General features: G+C 45.7%; 1 protein-coding gene across 1 annotated transcript; it reads left to right on the top strand.

Annotated features, from left to right (window-relative positions):
- Nucleotides 1-1,117: 1,117 nt before the first annotated feature.
- On the top strand, nucleotides 1,118-19,854 carry LOC138662136 (START domain-containing protein 10-like). Its single transcript, XM_069747316.1, has 6 exons — nucleotides 1,118-1,515; nucleotides 12,556-12,703; nucleotides 12,822-12,925; nucleotides 13,234-13,351; nucleotides 14,492-14,544; nucleotides 17,066-19,854. The coding sequence occupies exons 1-6, from the start codon at nucleotides 1,354-1,356 to the stop codon at nucleotides 17,300-17,302; spliced, it is 822 nt and encodes a 273-aa protein (XP_069603417.1). The 5' UTR covers nucleotides 1,118-1,353; the 3' UTR covers nucleotides 17,303-19,854.
- Nucleotides 19,855-19,865: the final 11 nt, after the last annotated feature.

Below are 19,865 nucleotides of genomic sequence, written 5' to 3'. Positions count from 1 at the left end.
ACAAAAATCCACGCAGAGTTTACAAAATCTCCACACCTGACTAAAGGTGTGGAGGGTAAATCTGCTTCCCAGAGCTTCCAGCTAACAGAAAAAATCCATAATGACAAGCTGTACAAAAATAGAATGCACAGAACAATAAGTCCACAACATGTGGACTGAAATGAGAAAAGCCAGAACTTATCTTTGCAGAACTGGTCAGGAAACCAGGAGAATCCAAGCAGAGATGTGAATCCAGCCAGAGAACATTGACAAGTGGCATAGGCTGAAGACTAGAGCCAGGTTAAATAGCAGAGCCAGGAGAGACGATTAGTGAAAGCAGCTGCTAAAGCTAAACCCAAGGAGCGGCAGTTCCACTCAAAACCACCAGAGGGAGCCCAAGGGCAGAATTCACAAAAGTGCCATTTACAACCACCGGAGGGAGCCCAAGAACGTAATTCACAACAGGCTGGGTCATGAAGGGGTTAATGTGTATCTGCGGTCATTAAGGGGACACTGTCACCTGAATTTGGAGGGAACAATCTTCAGCCATGGAGGCGGGGTTTTGGGGTTTTTGATTCACCCTTTCCTTACCCGCTGGCTGCATGCTGGCTGTCCTCCGTAGTACATGCCTGCACAAGGCAATCTTGCCTTGTGCAGGCATGTACTATGGAGGACAGAGAATGAACTTCAATCCAATATTGCAGCCAGCATGCAGCCAGTGGGTAAGGAAAGGGTGAATCAAAAACCCCGCCTCCATGGCTGAAGATTGTTCCCTCCAAATTCAGGTGACAGTGTCCCTTTAAGGGTATAAAAATTAAAAGTTTGAAAATTGCTACATTTTCCTTTTTTTTTTTGTCAATTTGTTTTTATATTTTCATAAATAAATGCAAATAATAACAACCAAACTTTACCACTGTCATGAAGTACAACAGTCTCGGAATCAGTGCGCTGCGCGGTCACCTGTCTGTCACATGTTGGCATTGTGCACATAGCCGCACTCACTAGCCTGAGGGGGCCATCCCATAGTCACTACCTGGACCGCCCCCATTATCACCATGACAACCGTGTCACACTCTGAACTTCTGAGAGAAGGGGAAGAAAAGCCGGTCACGTACCGACCAATCAGCGCCGGGCGCCTGCACTGGGCGTGGTCAGCAGCTGCCAGGGCGGTGACGCCGCGAGGCTGACACCTGTTATTACCTGTATTGTCCCGGCAGCCGGTGGTCGGAGCGCAGCGCGGATCCTGAGACTGCGGCGACCGCTCGTGCATCGGCCGCTGTTCACGTGACGCGGTCTCCGGGCGGCTGCAGGGGGCACAGGACGCGCCGTCCTCACAGCTGGAGGAGACGCTTCCTTTCAGTACTAGTCAGCGCCATGGCCCGGGAGGTGCCCGAGGTGCCCGATGACTCCCTGTTCCTGTCCTTCCAGGCACAATGCGAGTCCAGCGAGGGCTGGAGCAGTTACTACAGCAAGCCGGGCATCGGGGTGTGGATGAAGCCCCCCAGCGGGAAGGGTTGCCTGGTGCACACGGTGAAGGTGAGCGGATGGCACAGGGCTGGATGACGGGTGGTGGGCTCTGACCTGGGTGACGGGTGGTGGTGGTGGGCTCTGACCTGGGCGACGCGTGGTGTGGTGGGCTCTGACCTGGGCGACGCGTGGTGGTGGTGGGCTCTGACCTGGGTGACGGGTGGTGGTGGTGGGCTCTGACCTGGGCGACGCGTGGTGGTGGTGGGCTCTGACCTGGGCGACGCGTGGTGGTGGTGGGCTCTGACCTGGGCGACGCGTGGTGGTGGTGGGCTCTGACCTGGGCGACGCGTGGTGGTGGTGGGCTCTGACCTGGGCGACGCGTGGTGGTGGTGGGCTCTGACCTGGGCGACGCGTGGTGGTGGTGGGCTCTGACCTGGGCGACGCGTGGTGGTGGTGGGCTCTGACCTGGGCGACGCGTGGTGGTGGTGGGCTCTGACCTGGGCGACGCGTGGTGGTGGTGGGCTCTGACCTGGGCGACGCGTGGTGGTGGTGGGCTCTGACCTGGGCGACGCGTGGTGGTGGTGGGCTCTGACCTGGGCGACGCGTGGTGGTGGTGGGCTCTGACCTGGGCGACGCGTGGTGGTGGTGGGCTCTGACCTGGGCGACGCGTGGTGGTGGTGGGCTCTGACCTGGGCGACGCGTGGTGGTGGTGGGCTCTGACCTGGGCGACGCGTGGTGGTGGTGGGCTCTGACCTGGGCGACGCGTGGTGGTGGTGGGCTCTGACCTGGGCGACGCGTGGTGGTGGTGGGCTCTGACCTGGGCGACGCGTGGTGGGCTCTGACCTGGGTGACGCGTGGTGGGCTCTGACCTGGGCGACTGGTGGTGGTGGGCTCTGACCTGGGCGACGCGTGGTGATGGTGGGCTCTGACCTGGGCGACGCGTGGTGATGGTGGGCTCTGACCTGGGCGACGCGTGGTGGTGGTGGTGGGCTCTGACCTGGGCGACGCGTGGTGGTGGGCTCTGACCTAGGCGACGCGTGGTGGTCTTGGGCTCTGGTTTGGGTGCTTGGCACTGGGTGGTGGGTGCTTCCTCTAGAACACGTGGCTCAGCCGCAGTGGTCTCTGTCCCTTTTCTTACTGTGGCACTGTCAGAGACCAGCAGGAGGCGCTCCTACACATGGAGGCATCAGTGCCACAAGACGGCTATAGAATGCCCTCTGAGGAGTGGATCCTCCCCATACCCAGGCTGCTACTTCAGGGGGGCTGTGTACAGTGACTTGAACAGAGGAGACCACTGTGCAGATGTCATATATATGACCTGTATACGCCCGGATACCAGTCCTCTGTCCTTCCTCTCCCCGTGCTCCCAGTATCAGGCACTGATCGGCCTCTGACTCATTCACGTCCATAGTTCACATCTATACACACTAATTGCCTTCCATGGAGCCGTCACCTGGATGCGAAGCCGATCTGCCCCCAGATTGCACAGTCCAGCTGCCCCCGCTGCACATGAACTGTCACAATGGCCATGTAACCTTCTCTGAAGGCACTCTGAAGCCCCCAACTCTTGTAAACTCCTTTAAAACAAAGCCGCCAACTGCTTATGACCCTTTGCTCCTATATTCCTGGTTCCCACCTCCGCTCTGTTTAATATGACGGCATGTAGTTGAGTAAACTGAACGGATCCACATCGGCTCTCCGGGTGCTAGTCATCCAGGACAGGACTAGTCACTCACTGCCACTAGTCCAGGCCCAGGAGCTGCAGTCATTTCCCCCAGACGTGATTGACAGCCCCCGCACTGCCCACATCTTCAGCTTGTGATCCTTCCTGCACGTCTGTTCCCATCAATCATCCCAGGGGCTGACTGCAGCTACTGATCCCGGACTAGTAGTGTCAGCGAGGACTAGTCCTGTCCTGGATCATCGGCCCTCGGCGAGCTGTATACTCAGATATGCTGTTGTATTAATATAAAGGTCATGGCCCACCTAACCGGGTCATTTTAGGGCTCATGCCCAAGACTAATAATCAAATTAGTGCTAGCCGTCATTTTGACCAATAGCGCTTGTCCCAATGTCATTTTATGGGGTTGTGCACATCTAATTATTATTTTTTTTTTTTTTTACGTCCGTGGAAATAAAATCGCAGCATGTATGAGTTCCATCCAATTGTCTCCTCCCACTCGGCCATTCATGTCTATGGGTCCATGGAAAAAAAAAACGACCAGGCTCTGGTGACCCTCTGATGGCTTGGCAGAATGGGGAAATGTTCTGAGCCCACTGTGTGATCAGCGTGATTGGTCCGATCTTCTCAGATGAGATAAATGGCCGTGTCGCACTTGTGCAGGGACGGAAGCCTCCTCGGTGCTGTCTTTAGCAGGCCGTGACGCTCGCTGAATACTAACCCCGGATTTATACACCCTGTTGTCGCGGTCCGAGTGCGGACTGGCCATGGGGATTCTAACCCGAACTCGTAGATGCCAAAGAGGCTGCTGAGTTTGGCTCAGGGGAACCGTAGCATCCCAGGCGTGTGTAACGTGTACACTGCTAGGATTCGCCTCTGCTTGCCTATTTGATTGCTCGTCACGTAAGTGTAAGTTCCCCTACTTGTGCTGACTAGCTTCTCTCAGTGGAAAATGAATAGAAGCGGATGAGAAGCTTGTCTGCTCATGACCACAAGGGTTAAAATCACATACTTGTGATCACAACTGCTCAGATCGGCGAGCAGAGCTAAATCCTAACAGTGGGTATGGTACGCATTTGTTAGTATTCCGTATCCTGCACTGTTTGGTGAAAGTTTGCCCTGGGGTGGAAAATCCCTTTAATTATGCATGCAGTTGTGTGAACTCTGATGACAGATGCTCTTTAGATCAGTGACCGGATATGGAAATGTAGTCAGAGATAATGGTTTCAGGCACTTGGGTATCCTGACCTCACTATAGGTAGAAGCTTAGAAATGAGCATGGTATTTTTCATTCCTTGACCCTGCAGCGCTGTTATTCTGCTACTTCAAGGTAGAAAGTCACTGTGATCAATGCTCCCTCCATGTCCCAGATCCGTTGTCTCTGCCACCTGTGCCCAGGTCAGTAGGGTGAAACAGGATTTTGCCTCTCTGGCACTTAGAATCAGTTTGTTGCCCGGCTGATGGCATGTCATCACTGCTGTGTATGAACAGGGCTGACGGACTTATTTCAGTTTTCCAGGCCAGGATGGTGGGTTTTGGGGTTGAAAAAGAAAAGCTTTGTGTGAAGTCTGCCTTGTACTTTTCAGAGGAAGTTGTTGACATGCAGTAAAATAAATTCATTTTCTGACTGTACAGGAAGTTCGACACAACAATAGAGGAAGTTGTGATGTTTGCGCTCCCGGCACCGAGCCCCCTGTGCTCTATAATGTACGTCCCCAGCTTCTGATGATACAGGGCGACTGTCACAGACGGCACCTAAGCGAAAAATGTGTAACACAGCTAAAATCCGGCCCAGTAGGGCTGAAACTGCCAGAAATCTCCATAGTTGTACCTTATGGCGTGCTGGACTTATCTTTATGGCATCCTCTGTGCCTCCTGCACATTGGGTTTATTGTACCTTGCTAGCAGGGAACTGTTTTCTGCACTTGCTAACAACACTTCTGCTATGGCCGGCTTTTTGTTTAACTATTTCAATTTCAGTATCTTGAAAGCCCTAATATTCAGGTGTGCCCACGTGGGTTGGATACTCATCAGATTTTCAATCCGCCTTGCGGTACTGGCGTTGTGGATACGTTTTTATAAAATCTCATACCCAAACTCCATAAATAAATTTAAAAAAAAAAAATTATCTTCTGATTTTTGATAATTACAGTATGTCAATTTATGCAGCTGCTTTTCACAGCACTTTTCACTCTTTGCAATGCTGAGAAAGAAATCTGCGGTGAATCAGCAGTATTTCTGTAGCAAAATTGCTCCGTTGCGGATTCTTAGCTATGGAAATTTTGTAGCTGAAACGGCCGTTGTGGTGTCACCTCCAAGCTGTACTGAAAGATTCTTTGATTCCAGGCTATAACCTGATCTGCACCACCGATGCTAAAATGCATGGGAATACTACTTTACATGTGCTCTGCCAGTCTTAAAATATCACTGTCTGCCTTTGACTCTGCAAGCAAGTTATAGGATATGTTTATCCTAAGTCATATTGCACGACTCGTTAAAGGGTTGATTGTGACTTGTAGGATCGCTACTTCCAACAGGTGGCGCTATAGAGTTTAAGTCCTCTTTTTCTCAGAAGAGGCAATTTGCATATTATATTTCCCAGAGGAGCATTGCACGGCGAATAAGCCTCCTTACCTTGACAAGCCAGAGATGGTATGTCACTCTCCATAACGAGAAACGATACCCCTTAGACCCCAGTCCAGAGCCTCTCACCTAGCCAAATTAGTTCTGATGCTTTGCACTGACGAGGGCCAACAGCCCGAAACACCGTGTCTGCGAATTGATACTGATTTGGCATTTATCCTAAGTCATATTGCACGACTCGTTAAAGGGTTGATTGAGACTTGTAGGATCGCTACTTCCAACAGGTGGCGCTATAGAGTTTAAGTCCTCTTTTTCTCAGAAGAGGCAATTTGCATAGGATATGTGCACACGTTCAGGATTTGCAGCAGAAAATTCTGCTAAAAGTTCTGATGTGTTGGTAGGAAAAACGCTGCTTAAAATGTGCACTTTTTCATGCGTCTTTTTTTTTTTTTTTACTTGAGTTTTTGTTGCGGTTTTTCCATGGATTTTGTTTTCCTCACTCATTAGCGTGGATGAAATCTGCACCAAAAACGCTGAAAGAGTTGACATGTTATTGCCTTGTGCCGGAGGGAGCCGTAGCTGTTGGCCTCAGCAGACCCAGATCTGCTCTGCAGTTCATGCAATTACCGGGGAAGTCAGCGCCAATTAAAAATAAATGTATTTTTATGTTAAAATGCCATCCAAAGGTCTTTGTGCCTCCCCCATATGGTCATAAATGCGTGAACTTGATTAAAAAATACCAAGGAAGCCACTGTCAGTACTCAGGGTTTTTTTTTTTAATTTTAGCCCCACTTTTGATAAAAAAAAATAATAATAATACAAAAACATTAAATATAAATGTAACGGATAGGGAAACAGAATTTAAAATCTATGTCAGTGACTGAGGTCTTAAAATAAATTTGAAAGAAATGTAAAAAACAGAACTATATTGGGCTTCCCTTTTGTTTTTCCTTACATTTTCCTCTGATATTAGAAAAAAGAATAGCAGTATGAAAAAGATATTTAATTTGGGCTCTATGCATCATGTAAAAAAAAAAGGCGAAAGTTATTAGAACATTTTCCGCTCTTAAAGGGAACCTGTCATCAGGTTTTTGCTATATAATCTGAAGACTGCATGAGATAGGGGCTGAGACACAGAGTTGAATGATGTGTCCTTTATCACCCTGTGTGCAGATGTTTACTTTTAGTGAAGGTTTTATCACTTGTGCTTGGCGTTGTCTGCACTACAGCAATCGGCCACGCCCCTCCCACGTATAAGCAGCTGTCTATGGACATTGTATATACAGAGCCTGCTGTGGGCGGGGCTAGCTTTCTCAGCTCTGCTGCATTGCTAGATCTAAAAACTGGTTAGTGTCAGAATCGCTGCACCCAGTAATCTAAGTGATACCTCGTTGGAATCGCAGTCTCTTCGTCTACATTATGCCGCTCTCAGATGAGGTAGCATAAACCTGCTGACCGAATCCCTTTAAAACCGCATATTCCAGAAAAAAAAAAGTAATAACTTTATTAATGGTTTGTAAAAATAAAAAAAAATATTCATATGAAAACGGTCAAGCGCAGGCTAAGTACATGTATTAGGCAACATTAGGCTGTCAGATCCCTGGCACAAGCAGCGTACTAATACCTACAGAAATGTCCGTATCTCTGCTTCACGTAAATGTTTGGTGCCAGATGGGCTGATCAAATAATGGAAAGAAGAACAGGTACAATCAGGAGTCAGTGGGGGAAGAGCAATAGAGGAAGCCAATAAGAGCAGTCCTTGCAGATCCTGGTCAGCGTGGCAGATGTGGACCCAGATGATTAGGCCATATAATGATCAGACATCACAGAAGTGCTATGCCATCAATGAGTCAACCATTTCTTTGATAGGCTGTAGTGAGACCTCGGTGAGCCCTGGCAGCTGGCACCCACCTGGGATGGTGTTTGCGTGATCTAATATTTTTGCTCAGTGATGATCTCTCACAGTCGAAACCCCTAATGGATAATCAGAATAAAACATTTTTATCTATCTGACCTTGTGTCTACCAGATAAGCCATGTCATCTGCCAGCAGTTTATCTCCACCTATAGAAATAATGTGGACATTGGTGAGCCGTCATGCCTGTGGATGGCTGTGCGTGGGAAAAGCAGTACAGTTAGCACTGTTCCCAGGCGCCGACTATTGAATGCAGCTCTCATCATTGGTGCCTGGTCTTGCTGATTGCAGAGAGACCAGCGACACTGATGAGACTTGTAGCCAGCACCACCGTCAGTGTATTGTACGTATAAAATAATTAAATTAAAAAAAATGGGGTCCCCCTTAATTTTCCTAATTAACTAAGGGAAAACTGACAACTGAGGGCTGGTGTTAATATTCTGGGAAGGGGCCAATAGTCATGAAGCTTCCCAGGCTATTAATATCAGCTCACAGCTGTTTGCTTAGCCTTTACTGGCTATTATATGGGGACCCCCCCAAAATAAAACAAAAAAGTGTGGACCCCCCTATATTTACAAACCAGCAAAGGCTTAAGCCGCAGGCTGATAGTAATAGGCTGGCATGGGGCCATGGATATTTTCCTCCTTCCAGATTAAGAACATCAGCTTTCAGCCGCCCAAGAAATGGCGCATCCATTAGATGCGCTAATTCTGACACTTGGCCTCCGATTTTCCCACTTGCTCTGGTGCGGTGGCAAGTGGTGTAATAGTTGTGGGGTTGAGGTCAGCTATTTTTTTTTTTTTTTTTGTTCGCTTACATCAAGCCCAGAGGTTAGTAATGGAGAGGTGTCTATTTGACACCCCCATTACTAACACTATAGTCAAATTTAATAAAGACACAGACCGCGTAAAAAAATCCTTTAATTGAAATAAACACTCCCCAACCCTTTTTACCCATTTATTAACCAAAAATTAAAATAAAAAAGCAAAGCAAAACTCCCCTTTCCACCGATAGTCCATAATACTCATGCCCCATGTCGATCCCCAACTCAGCTACATCCAGGTGGTGTGGTGAGCGGTAACATTAGTGATGCGACCGTTCACTACGCCAGCAGTGACAACGCGGCTGCATGTAAACGGCCGTGACGTCATTAAGGTTACCGCTGGTCATAGGCAGTGGTTATCACACTCTGCTCAGTGTGTTCCAGCCGGCGTGGAGAACAGTCGTATCACTGATGACATCGCTCACCACAGCATCTAGATGTAGTTGAGTTGGGGATCATCGTGGAACAGGAGCATTATGGATTATCGGTGGAAAGGTGACTAACTTTTTGCTCTTTAATTTTTTTATTTTTTTTTTTGTTAATGGGTAAAAGAGGGTCAGGGAGTGTTTCTTTTGATTAAAAGATTTTACTCTGTGACTTTATTAAATTTTACTATGCAGTTAATAATGCAGGTGTCTAATAGACACCTCTCCATTACTAACCCCTGGGCTTGATGTAAGTGATCCAAAAATAGCTGACATCAACCCCACAACTATTACCCCACTTGCTTCCGCACCAGGGCAAGTACGAAGAACGAAGGCTAAGTTCCAAAATTGACTCATCTAATGGATGTACCACTTCTGGGGTGACTGAGATCTGATGTTTTTAGTCTGGGAGGGAGCCAATATCCATGTTCCTGTCCCAGCCTATTAAGATCAACCCCCAGATGTCTGTTTCGTCTTTTCTTCTAAGTAAATATAGGGGGGGAAGCCACATCATTTTTTTTGGAAAGGGGGGTCCCCTATAATAACCAATAAAGATTAAGGAAACAGCTATGAGCTTATATTAATAGCCTGGGAAACTTCATGGCTATTGGCTCCTTCCCAGAATATTAACAGCAGCTGTTGGCTTTCCCTCAGCTGGTTAGGAAAATTAAGGGCAACCTCACAGTTTTTTTTAATTTTTTTTTTATTTTTTTTTAATCTATTTTATAAGCGCAATACAGAGCCGGTGGTGCTGACCGCAAGTGTCATCTGCATCGCTGATCGCAGGGAGACCAGGTGACAATGATGAGCTGCATTCAAGACCCGGGAACAGCACTAACTGTACTGCTTTACCCAGGTGCCAGTATGTGTCACACTGATGACACATGGCTGTCATCAATGTGCACATATGTGAGATGTTTTGCGGACTGTGCTGCCGGCAAAAAACAGATATGTCAACGTGTTTTGCACACGGTCCATGGAAAAACACTGACAGGTGCGCAGACCATACATTTGAATTGGTCTACATTAAGTGTCTCCAGTACCTGTGAAAACTGTCGTCACATGTGCTGGAGACACTGACATGTGAAGGAGGCCTAATACAGGATCCACCAATTAGAATAGGTGATGTCACAGGCTCATTAGATGCATTCATAGAAAATGTAGGGTGTGGGTCTGACTATTTTGGCCATGTCCATGTGCTGTTTCCTGAAACAGGAAATTAGTTAAAACAAAAAAAACACTGGCCAGTGGGAAATTTGCAAGATTTTTTTAAATTTTTTTACTACAGATAGTGATATATAAAAAAAAAAATTGCGCAATTTTCCAATACCCATAGCGTCTCCATTTGGGCTGGGTTAAGGCTTATTTTTTGTGTGCCGAGCTGACGTTTTTAATGATACCATTTTGGTGCCGATACGTTCTTTTGATCGCCCGTTATTGCATTTTACTGCAATGTCGCGGCAACAAAAAAAAAACGTAATTCTGGCGTTTCAATTTTTTTTTTTTGCTACACTGTTTAGCGATCAGATTAAATTTTTTTTTTTTTTTTTTTTTCATTGATGGATCGGGTGATTCTGAACGCGGCGATACCAAATATGTGTAGGTTTGATTTTTTTTTTTATTGTTATTATAATTTTGAATGGGGTGAATTAAACTTTCTTTTATAGATTTTTTTTTTTTTAAACTTTTTTTTTATTTTTTATTTATGTTATGCTTCAATATCCTCCATGGGAGGCTAGAAGCTGGCATAGCCTGATCGGCTCTGCTACATAGCAGTGATCATCAGATCGCTCCTATGTAGCTGAATTGCAGGCTTGCTATTAGCACGGACCACAAGGTGGCGCTCACAGCAAGCCGGCATCAGTAACCATAGAGGTCTCAAGGAGACCTCTGGTTACTATGCCTACGCATCGCTGACCCCCGATCATGTGACGGGGTCGGCGATGCGCGTATTTTCGGCCCGATGGCCGGAAGCGCCGGTTAAATGCTGCTGTCAGCATTTGACAGCGGTATTTAACTAGTTAATAGCGGTGGGTGAATCGCGATTTCACCCGCCGCTATTGCGGGCACATGTCAGCTGTTTTGAACAGCTGACATGTCCCGGCTTTGATGCGGGCTCAGCACCGGAGCCCACATCAAAGCGGGGGATCTGACCTCCGCAGTAATAGTACGGCGGAGGTCGGTAAGGGGCATCTTCTCTGCAAGGCTGCACTGTCAACAGTTCATCACTGCAGACATCGTACTGATTGACAGCCGAATTCCCACAGTTAAGCAGCGGGGAGCCAGCTGTCAATCAGAATTAGGTCAACAGGGACGTCCTGTCAACAGAGCAACCTGGAAGAGAAGAAACTGCTCTGTCAACGTGACGTCACCATAAGCCACTGGATCGCTGGCAGGTAGTTCGCAACTATCTGCTTGTAAGTTCGCCTGATTGCTGGATACCCCCTTTGAGACAGTCTTCCAAACATTAAACAGGTTTTCCACTCTCAGGAGTCTGAACTGTATTGGACAGAGTTGTGTAAAAATAATAAAATCGCATTGTCCTCAAGTTTCTGAGTCCTGTGCTTACCGTCCGCTGTGTGCTGGCTGTAGTTGTGACCTCAATGCTACAGGCAATATAGTTAGACCTATTGCACAAGGAACGGCGTAAAAACAAAACCCTAAAACCATGGAATTGTGGTTTTCCACAGTTTTATTGCACTTGGAGTTTTTGTTTTCACACTTTTCTTTACATTGTATGTTAAAATGAATGGTGTTATTCAAAACTACAACTGGTCTTGCAAAAACCAAGCCCTCATATGACTATCTCGCCAGAAGAATCGAGACCTTATGGCTCTTGGAAGAGGGGGGAAAAAATGATGTGCATAAATATAAAATGCCTGGTTGGGAAGGGGTTATAGCTCACATGATATGTGGCTGGTTAATTTTGTGACTTTTTTCAGTAGCTTTCTATTGATTAGTAAGACAACCTTTTCCCACTCTGAGCTGTTCTGGGCACCTGTGAGTATTGATTGGAATAGCGCCTGGTTCTCACCATATGTAGGAAGTAGCACCAATTCTTCTCCATCTGTCCCCACCGCAACTTCTGCTTCAACATTCAGATAAAGGTTGCAGATTTGTATAACTCCAGTGTGCTCATAACATGTTATAGGGAGACTGTTCACAATTTCATCTCCCACTACTCAATACCATCCTCGAAAGTAAGCCACCAAATATCATCTCCTGATCCTTCGCCCACCCATTTAGTTAATTGGCTAGGGGTAGGTGGGAGGGGATTCAGCTGCGGTAATTTTTATTTTAAATATGCATTTACTTGGGTTAACAAATAGAATAGGTATCCGTTTGGGATCCAAGAGGGCATTCTCGTTTTGGTGAGCGGAGCCAAATGATCTAGATGGCCAAAAAGCCAGACTGCACATCACTAATTTGTGGCGTAGGGAATGCATGAATTTGATGAGTGGCGGTCACTACGCCCCAACTTTGCCAGAACTGGATGAAAATGGCACGAGTGTCGAAAATCGCATAATGTTAGCACCACCTCCAGCTGTTCCAAAATTAAGCTTTAATGAATTTGGCTACGTGTCAGACGTTTTCTGAAATGTTAGGTACTGGATCCAGGCTGTAATGGATCTTGTCCTTGTTATAAACAGTTCTTTTTTTTTTTTTTTTTTTTCTATTTTCAGGGGTCCATGAAATTCCCAGATGTCCCAGCCGAAATTGTATATGATGTTTTACATGATACAGACTATCGCAAGAAGTGGGACGTAAACATGATAGAAACCCTGGACATTGCTCGGCTCTCGGTGAACGCAGATGTGGGATATTACTCCTGTGAGTCCAAAGCAGTAATAGATGTATAGAAAACCACATCATATCTAGACGACAGTCCAGCCCCTCCACTGTTGTCCTTCGATTCCTCTTCTATTGTGAACGTTTTCATTCTTCCTAGGGAAGTGCCCCAAGCCTGTGAAGAATCGGGACGTGGTGACATTACGCTCCTGGCTGGTATTGCCAGATTGCTATATGATCATCAATTTCTCTGTGAAGCATAGCGTAAGTCTGAGAGCCATTATTAGATTAAAAATCAGATCAGTTAAGTGGATTGTCCAAAATCATCCTAACAATTTTTTATATTCTTAAATAAAATACCTCCTTTGGGTGTTTCCAGGGATTGAAATATGGAAAAGAACATTTACATTGTCTATTGTCTGTACAAGTCCCCTCTATAAGTTGTAAAGCGCTGCGGAATATGTTGGCGCTATATAAATAAAAATTATTATTACATAAAAACATATCACACTAGATGTTAGCTGGATGATTGTGAAATAAGTTGTGAACTAATCTCTGGATGTCTGTCGCAGATGTATCCACCGAGACGAGACTTGATCCGGGCAGTGTCCTTCCTTGCGGGATACCTTGTTAAAATCAATGGTCCTACAAGCTGTACTCTCACCTACCTGGCACAGGTAGATCCTAGAGGTAAGATTCAGGTTCACCCCAAGCAGTAGGCACAAGAGCATGTAATTCAGATCAGAAGTCACAACACATCTACATGCTTAACTTACACACATTTATTGCTAAAGCCCCTGTCCATTTATTGTTCATACAGTAACCAAGGGATAGAGCCAGACTATCCAGTTATCACCTATCAACAGGATGGGTGATAATGTGCAGATTGGTAGATGCCCGATCGCTGGGACCTGTCCCGATCAGCAGATCAAGGAATTTAAATCCCTGAAGATGATGCAGTAGGTCTGACAGCTGACTGTCGCTCCATTCATTCTCTATGGGGCTTCTGGAGAAAAAGAGAGCAGCTCTATAAGGAATGAATGGAGCGGTGGTCCGGCATGCCCACTGATTCCTCATTCTAAGGGCTTGTTTTCACTTGCGAGGAACACGTCCGTGTCTCGCATGTGGAAACGAAGCTCTGGTGCCGGCACTCCGGAGCGGAGCGTGCGGCTGCATGTGTTGCTATGCGGCCGCACGCTCCGCTCCACAGTGCCGGCGCCACAGCTTCGTTTCCACATGCGAGACACGGACGTGTTCCTCGCAAGTGAAAACAAGCCCTAATAGAGATAAAAGTTCCCCATTCTGCCACTTGGTGGTCCCACTGGTCGGACCCCACTTGTTTACTAAGTTATCACCTATTCTGTGGATAACTTGTTTTAACCGGACAGTCACTTTTAAGGGTCTTTTTCAGAAGAACACAGAAAGCAAAATGAACCTGTGAAAACAGCACTTTATAAAAAAAAAATGAATAGCTGTCCGATTGTAGGGGGCTCACTGGAGAGCCCACCACTCACAAGGCTTCCAAGTTCCACATTTCAAAGCGTTGATTGAGCATGTGCATGGCTGCTCCATTGACAGCCCGTGGACCTGACGGAGATAGCCATGTGCTTTACTTGCTCATTTTAGTCTTGCATCCTTTGAATACAGCGCCAGCGCACATGCTAAGCCGCCCCTCTGATAAAAAGGGGGACACAAAACCCTCATGGTTCTAGCGACTGGTGAGGGGTCATTGTATCGGGTAACTTGTTAGAACCTCTATACGCAGTAAAAGTTGAGTGGTCACTACCCATGTGCAGTCAGTCAGCTTGTTTACTTCTTTTTGCCTTTTAGGTTCCTTACCAAAATGGGTTGTTAATAAATCCTCCCAGTATTTGGCACCAAAGGTGAGAGCACTTGAGTCCTGTAATTTGTATATTACTAGGCTGCTATTAGCTGTAACACAGGTACATTGTAGCGTCTTGATCATGGCTGTTATATCAGACTTTTCTTAGGTTAATGCAGCAATGGACATAACCTAATACAGGATAAGTTTACATGTTGCTTTTTTTAATGGAAAGTTTAAGCTGCTTAAAAATGCAGGATTTGTTTAGTTTTTTTTGTTCTTTTTTGCTTAGTTTTTGTTGTGGCATTTTTTTGTCAGGGTCCATTTGTCTCTTGTGCATGCTGATAAAGTTTAGTGCATAAAATAAATAAAAACAGACAGGAAAAAAACAAGATGTGTGCATGAGATTTCTGAAATCTCATTGATTTTGCTGGTACTGTGAAACGCATCAGAAAATTTCCACGAAAAAATGCAACGTGTGAACATAGCCTTACAGCTGTTTAAAAGCAAAGCAGCATATTTCATTCACATTTTAAAAAAAATTAAGACTTTTTCAAAATGCTTTTCATTGGGGTTTGCACCAGATTTTTTTTATTTCTTTTTTCCCTCTGGTTTTATTTTTCTTAGGCTTGTTCTCAGCCTATGGGAAAAGTGCTGGAAGAAATAAACAAAAAGCATGTTGCATTTAAAAAATAATATACACTGCTCAAAAAAATAAAGGGAACACTTAAACAACAGAATATGACTCCAAGTAAATCAAACTTCTGTGAAATCAAACTGTCCACTTAGGAAGCAACACTGTTTGACAATCAATTTCACATGCTGTTGTGCAAATGGAATAGACAACAGATGGAAATTATTGGCAATTATCAAGACACACTCAATAAAGGAGTGGTTCTGCAGGTGGGGACCACATCTCAGTACCAATGCTTTCTGGCTGATGTTTTGGTCACTTTTGAATGTTGGTTGGCTTTCACACTCGTGGTAGCATGAAATGGACTCTACAACCCAAACAAGTGGCTCAGGTAGTGCAGCTCATCCAGGATGGCACATCAATGCAAGCTGTGGCAAGAACAAAGTAACATAGTAACATAGTTAGTAAGGCCGAAAAAAGACATTTGTCCATCCAGTTCAGCCTATATTCCATCATAATAAATCCCCAGCTCTACGTCCTTCTACAGAACAAGGTTTGCAGAACAAGGTTTACAGAAGAAGGTTTGCTTTGTCTGTCAGCGTAGTGTCCAGAGGCTGGAGGTGCTACCAGGAGACAGGCCAGTATACCAGATGTGGAGAGGGCCGTAGGAGGGCAACAACCCAGCAGCAGGACCGCTACCTCAGCCTTTGTGCAAGGAGGAACAGAAGTATTGCCAGAGCCCTGCAAAATGACTTTCAACAGGCCACAAATGTGCATGTGTCTGTACAGTTATAACCCGACTTCATGAGGATGGTCTGAGTGCCGGACGTCCACAGATGGGGGTTGTGCTTACAGCCCAACACTGTGCTGGATGCTTGGCATTTGCCATAGAACACCAGGATTTGGCAAATTTTACACTGGTGCCCTGTTCTCTTTCACAGATGAAAGCAGGTTCACACTGAGCACATGTGACAGTCTGGAGATGTTGTGGAAAGCGATCTGCTGCCTGCAACATCCTTCAGCATGACCGGTTGGACAGTGGGTTAGTAATGGTGTAGGGTGGCATTTCTTTGGAGGGCCGCACAGCCCTCCATGTGCTCGCCAGAGGTAGCCTGACTGCCATTAGGTACCGAGATGAGATCCTCAGAGCCCTTATGAGATCATATGCTGGTGTGGTTGGCCGACACTGCCAGAGCTCATGTGGCTGGAGTGTGTCAGCAGTTCCTGCAAGATGAAGGCATTGAAGCTATGGACTGGCCCATCCGTTCCCCAGACCTGAATTTGATTGAGCACATCTGGGACATCATGTCTCACACCATCCACCAACGTCATGTTGCACCACAGACTGTCCAGGAGTTGGCAGATGCTTTAGTCCAGGTCTGGAAGGAGATCCCTCAGGAGACCATCCGCCGCCTCATCCGGAGCATGCCCAGGCGTTGTATGGAGGTCATACAGGCACGTGGTAGCCACACACACTACTGAACATCATTTCCTTGTCTTTCCACTGAAGTTGGATCAGCCTGTAACTTCATTTTCCACTTTGATTATCATTCCAACTTCAGACCGCCGTGGGATATTAGTTGTGATTTTCGCTGATAATTTTTAGGTTTTATTCTCAACACATTTCACTGCAATCAATAAAGAGTTACAACTGGAATATTTCATTCAGTGATATATAGGATGTGGGATTTTAGTGTTCCCTTTATTTTTTTTGAGCAGTATATATTATGCAAAACAACAAATATAGCAATAATGTTTGTTTATATTGGTGTATGAATTGTACGTTTTTCACTGTGCGGTGTTGGTGTGGCGGTCTCGTGTTACTCCCACATTTAAGTGTACTTGACATGTCTGAATACTGATTAGTTTAGGTGGCCTGTCCTCTTAGGTCTCCTACGGTCTGATCCCTGTCTCTGTTCTCCCTTCCTGTTGCCCCTTGTTAATCCAGGTTCTGCGGAAACTGCACAAGGCTTGCTTACAATACCCAGCCTGGAAGAAAAAGAATAACCCAGAGTTTAAGCCCTGGCTGAACCCAGAACAGAACACGTTACCCCGCATATCCCTTGCCGAGCTCTCCCTGCAGAGAGCAGAGTCCCTAGAACACGTGGATGAGAGTCAGGTGTGCGAGGATAAAGACGACCGAGGAGACAGCGACGATGAGGAGGGGAAGAAGGCCAAGCGATGATCAACGAGCAAAGGGCAACGCAGATGAATACACGGTTTACAGATAGCTTCCTTTTCCTGAAATGAAGCTCATGGCACCCAACCACTGCTTTATTGATCTAAAGGAAAGCCTTACATCGGACTTAAAGCTACTCAGAACTGTAGGATTTTGACTTCTATCTCGGTTTACAGTCTTTTCACTAGATCAGGGGGTTATGGATTTGGACTAGAGACTAGTGGAAAGCACCAAAATATGTGACTGATGATCTGGACAACTTGGCAGAAATAACTAAAAAGTGATTCAATACTGTAATAGAATGAGCTGAATGCAGACTGCTGTCTTCCAAATTGTCAAGGAACCAGACTATTCATTCTACAAACTAGTCAGGAGCCCTGGGCCTGAATGCTCGATACTGTTTATTATCACTTGAATTTTTATATTTAGTTTTAACAGGTTTCTCCTTGGCAACAGATTAATCATTAATGAAGACCATTGTCAATGTGTAGGTTTGGTGCAGTGAGGTTGTTCTGCAACTTATTAACACGGCAGAAGACGGGCTCGGAGAACACTGCCTTAGAGTATAGACTTAAAAAGCATTCCCATGGATATTTTTTTTTTTTATTAAATGTGTGTATGTAATGTGATGTATTAATATACTCACAAACAACCACTCTCCAGCGCTAGTCTTCTCGCTGACCTCACCGTTTTCCAGCGCTGGTCTTCTTGGTGACGTTGCCGCTCTCCAGCGCTGGTCTTCTCGGTGACCTCACCGTTTTCCAGCGCTGGTCTTCTCGGTGACCTCACCGTTTTCCAGCGCTGGTCTTCTCGGTGACGTTACTGTTCTCCAGCGCTGGTCTTCTCGGTGACCTCACCGTTTTCCAGCACTGGTCTTCGCGGTGACCTCACCGTTTTCCAGCGCTGGTCTTCTTGGTGACGTTGCCGCTCTCCAGCGCTGGTCTTCTCAGTGACCTCACAGTTTTCCAGCGCTGGTCTTCTCAGTGACCTCACAGTTTTCCAGCGCTGGTTTTCTCAGTGACCACAGTATTCCAGTGCTGGTATTCTCGGTGACGTTGCCGCTCTCCAGCGCTGGTCTTCTCGCTGATGTCACTGCTCTGCTGACTGGCTGCATCATCCTGTGTGACCCGGAAGTGGCTTTTACATTGTAAGTCTATGGTGCATCAGAATGAGGTCCCCCATAGGTTTACATCGCAAGGCCACATTCACACGTCTGTCTTTACGGTATTTCACATGTACACTCATCAATCTATGGGGCTGTAAATATGTCTTTTTTTTTTACAGCAGCACGAATGACAATACGTGAGAATGCGAGAATAGAAATTAAAGATTGCGTTAAAAGATGTGCAATACTTTAGATAGGAGGTAAAGCGATATCTGTGAGATCTAATTAAAATTAATGCCTGGCAGCAGTAGCCTACTTTACATGTATTAACCTAATAAATAGATGAAAGACAAAAGTGGGGTCGTCCCCTGATATTATCAGGCTGGGAAAGTCCATGGTTATTCGGCCCTTCCCAGCCTAAAACTACTAGCCCATAATCGCCCCACAAGTGGTGCACTGTAGATGCGTTAATTCTGGCACTTCGCTCTTCCCGATTGCCCTGGTGCGTTGGCAATTGGGATAATGGTAGTTGGGGTTAATGTCAGCTGTCTGGATAATTCACAGCTGACATCAAGTCCTGGTGTTGTACACCTCTCTTATGATCAGACTCCCCAAATACTAAAGAAAAAAAAAAATCATGCACAAAAATATATAAAACAAAACCTCTTACCATGGTTCAACAATTTATAACAAAAAAAATCCATACAGAGTCCAAGGAATCTGACAGTTCACAAATGGAAATGTAAAAAAACAAAGAAATAAGACACTGTCCCTCATTCACTAATTTATTAAAAAAAAAATTGCCACATAAGTCCAGCGTGTCCTACGGCATTCCCCAAATCCATCGTCCAAAGGCTCCATAAACGAGTCCCAGCGCCTGAAGAGCAGTAACGTTACTGACATCGCTCATCACACAGACTCTGACACCCAACACAGAGCATTGGTCCTGGATTTTCCAGTACCGGTATCGGGACGTGTGACGGAGAGACTTCTGGCTCTCGGCTAATGATCTGGAGAGTCTAAAAAGAGGAGCTGGACATTGGAAGGAGCAGCGGTCGGGGCATATAACAATACTCATACTACATCATATGCACACATTTAATGGAAAAAATTTTTTTATATATATATATATAGTGTCATGGGAGTGCTGCTTCTTTAACATTCATCCAACTGACATGTGACTCTTTTTGGTGTAAAGCAGAAGTGGAACTACAGCCTCAAGTTACAATTCTCCCTTTGTAGAAGTGCCTAAAATGCTGAAAGTGCTTATATTTTAATTATTCTTAATTATTTTTAGTTGTTTTTTTTAATAGCCAAAAAGCAATTTTATATTAAGATTTAGGATTCAAAGTTATTAACCAATTGAAAAGCCCTTTTTGGATAATGTTCTAGAAAAGCTGTTATTTCTGATTTTATTTTATTTTTTATAATTGCCATAAAAAGTGACCTCCTACCTCCTGTGTG

This window comes from Ranitomeya imitator, chromosome 2 (genome assembly GCF_032444005.1).
Source record: "Ranitomeya imitator isolate aRanImi1 chromosome 2, aRanImi1.pri, whole genome shotgun sequence".
Classification (NCBI taxonomy): Eukaryota; Metazoa; Chordata; class Amphibia; order Anura; family Dendrobatidae; genus Ranitomeya; species Ranitomeya imitator.
Note: the sequence above shows the minus strand (reverse complement) of the source record. Positions and strands in the feature narration are given on the sequence as shown.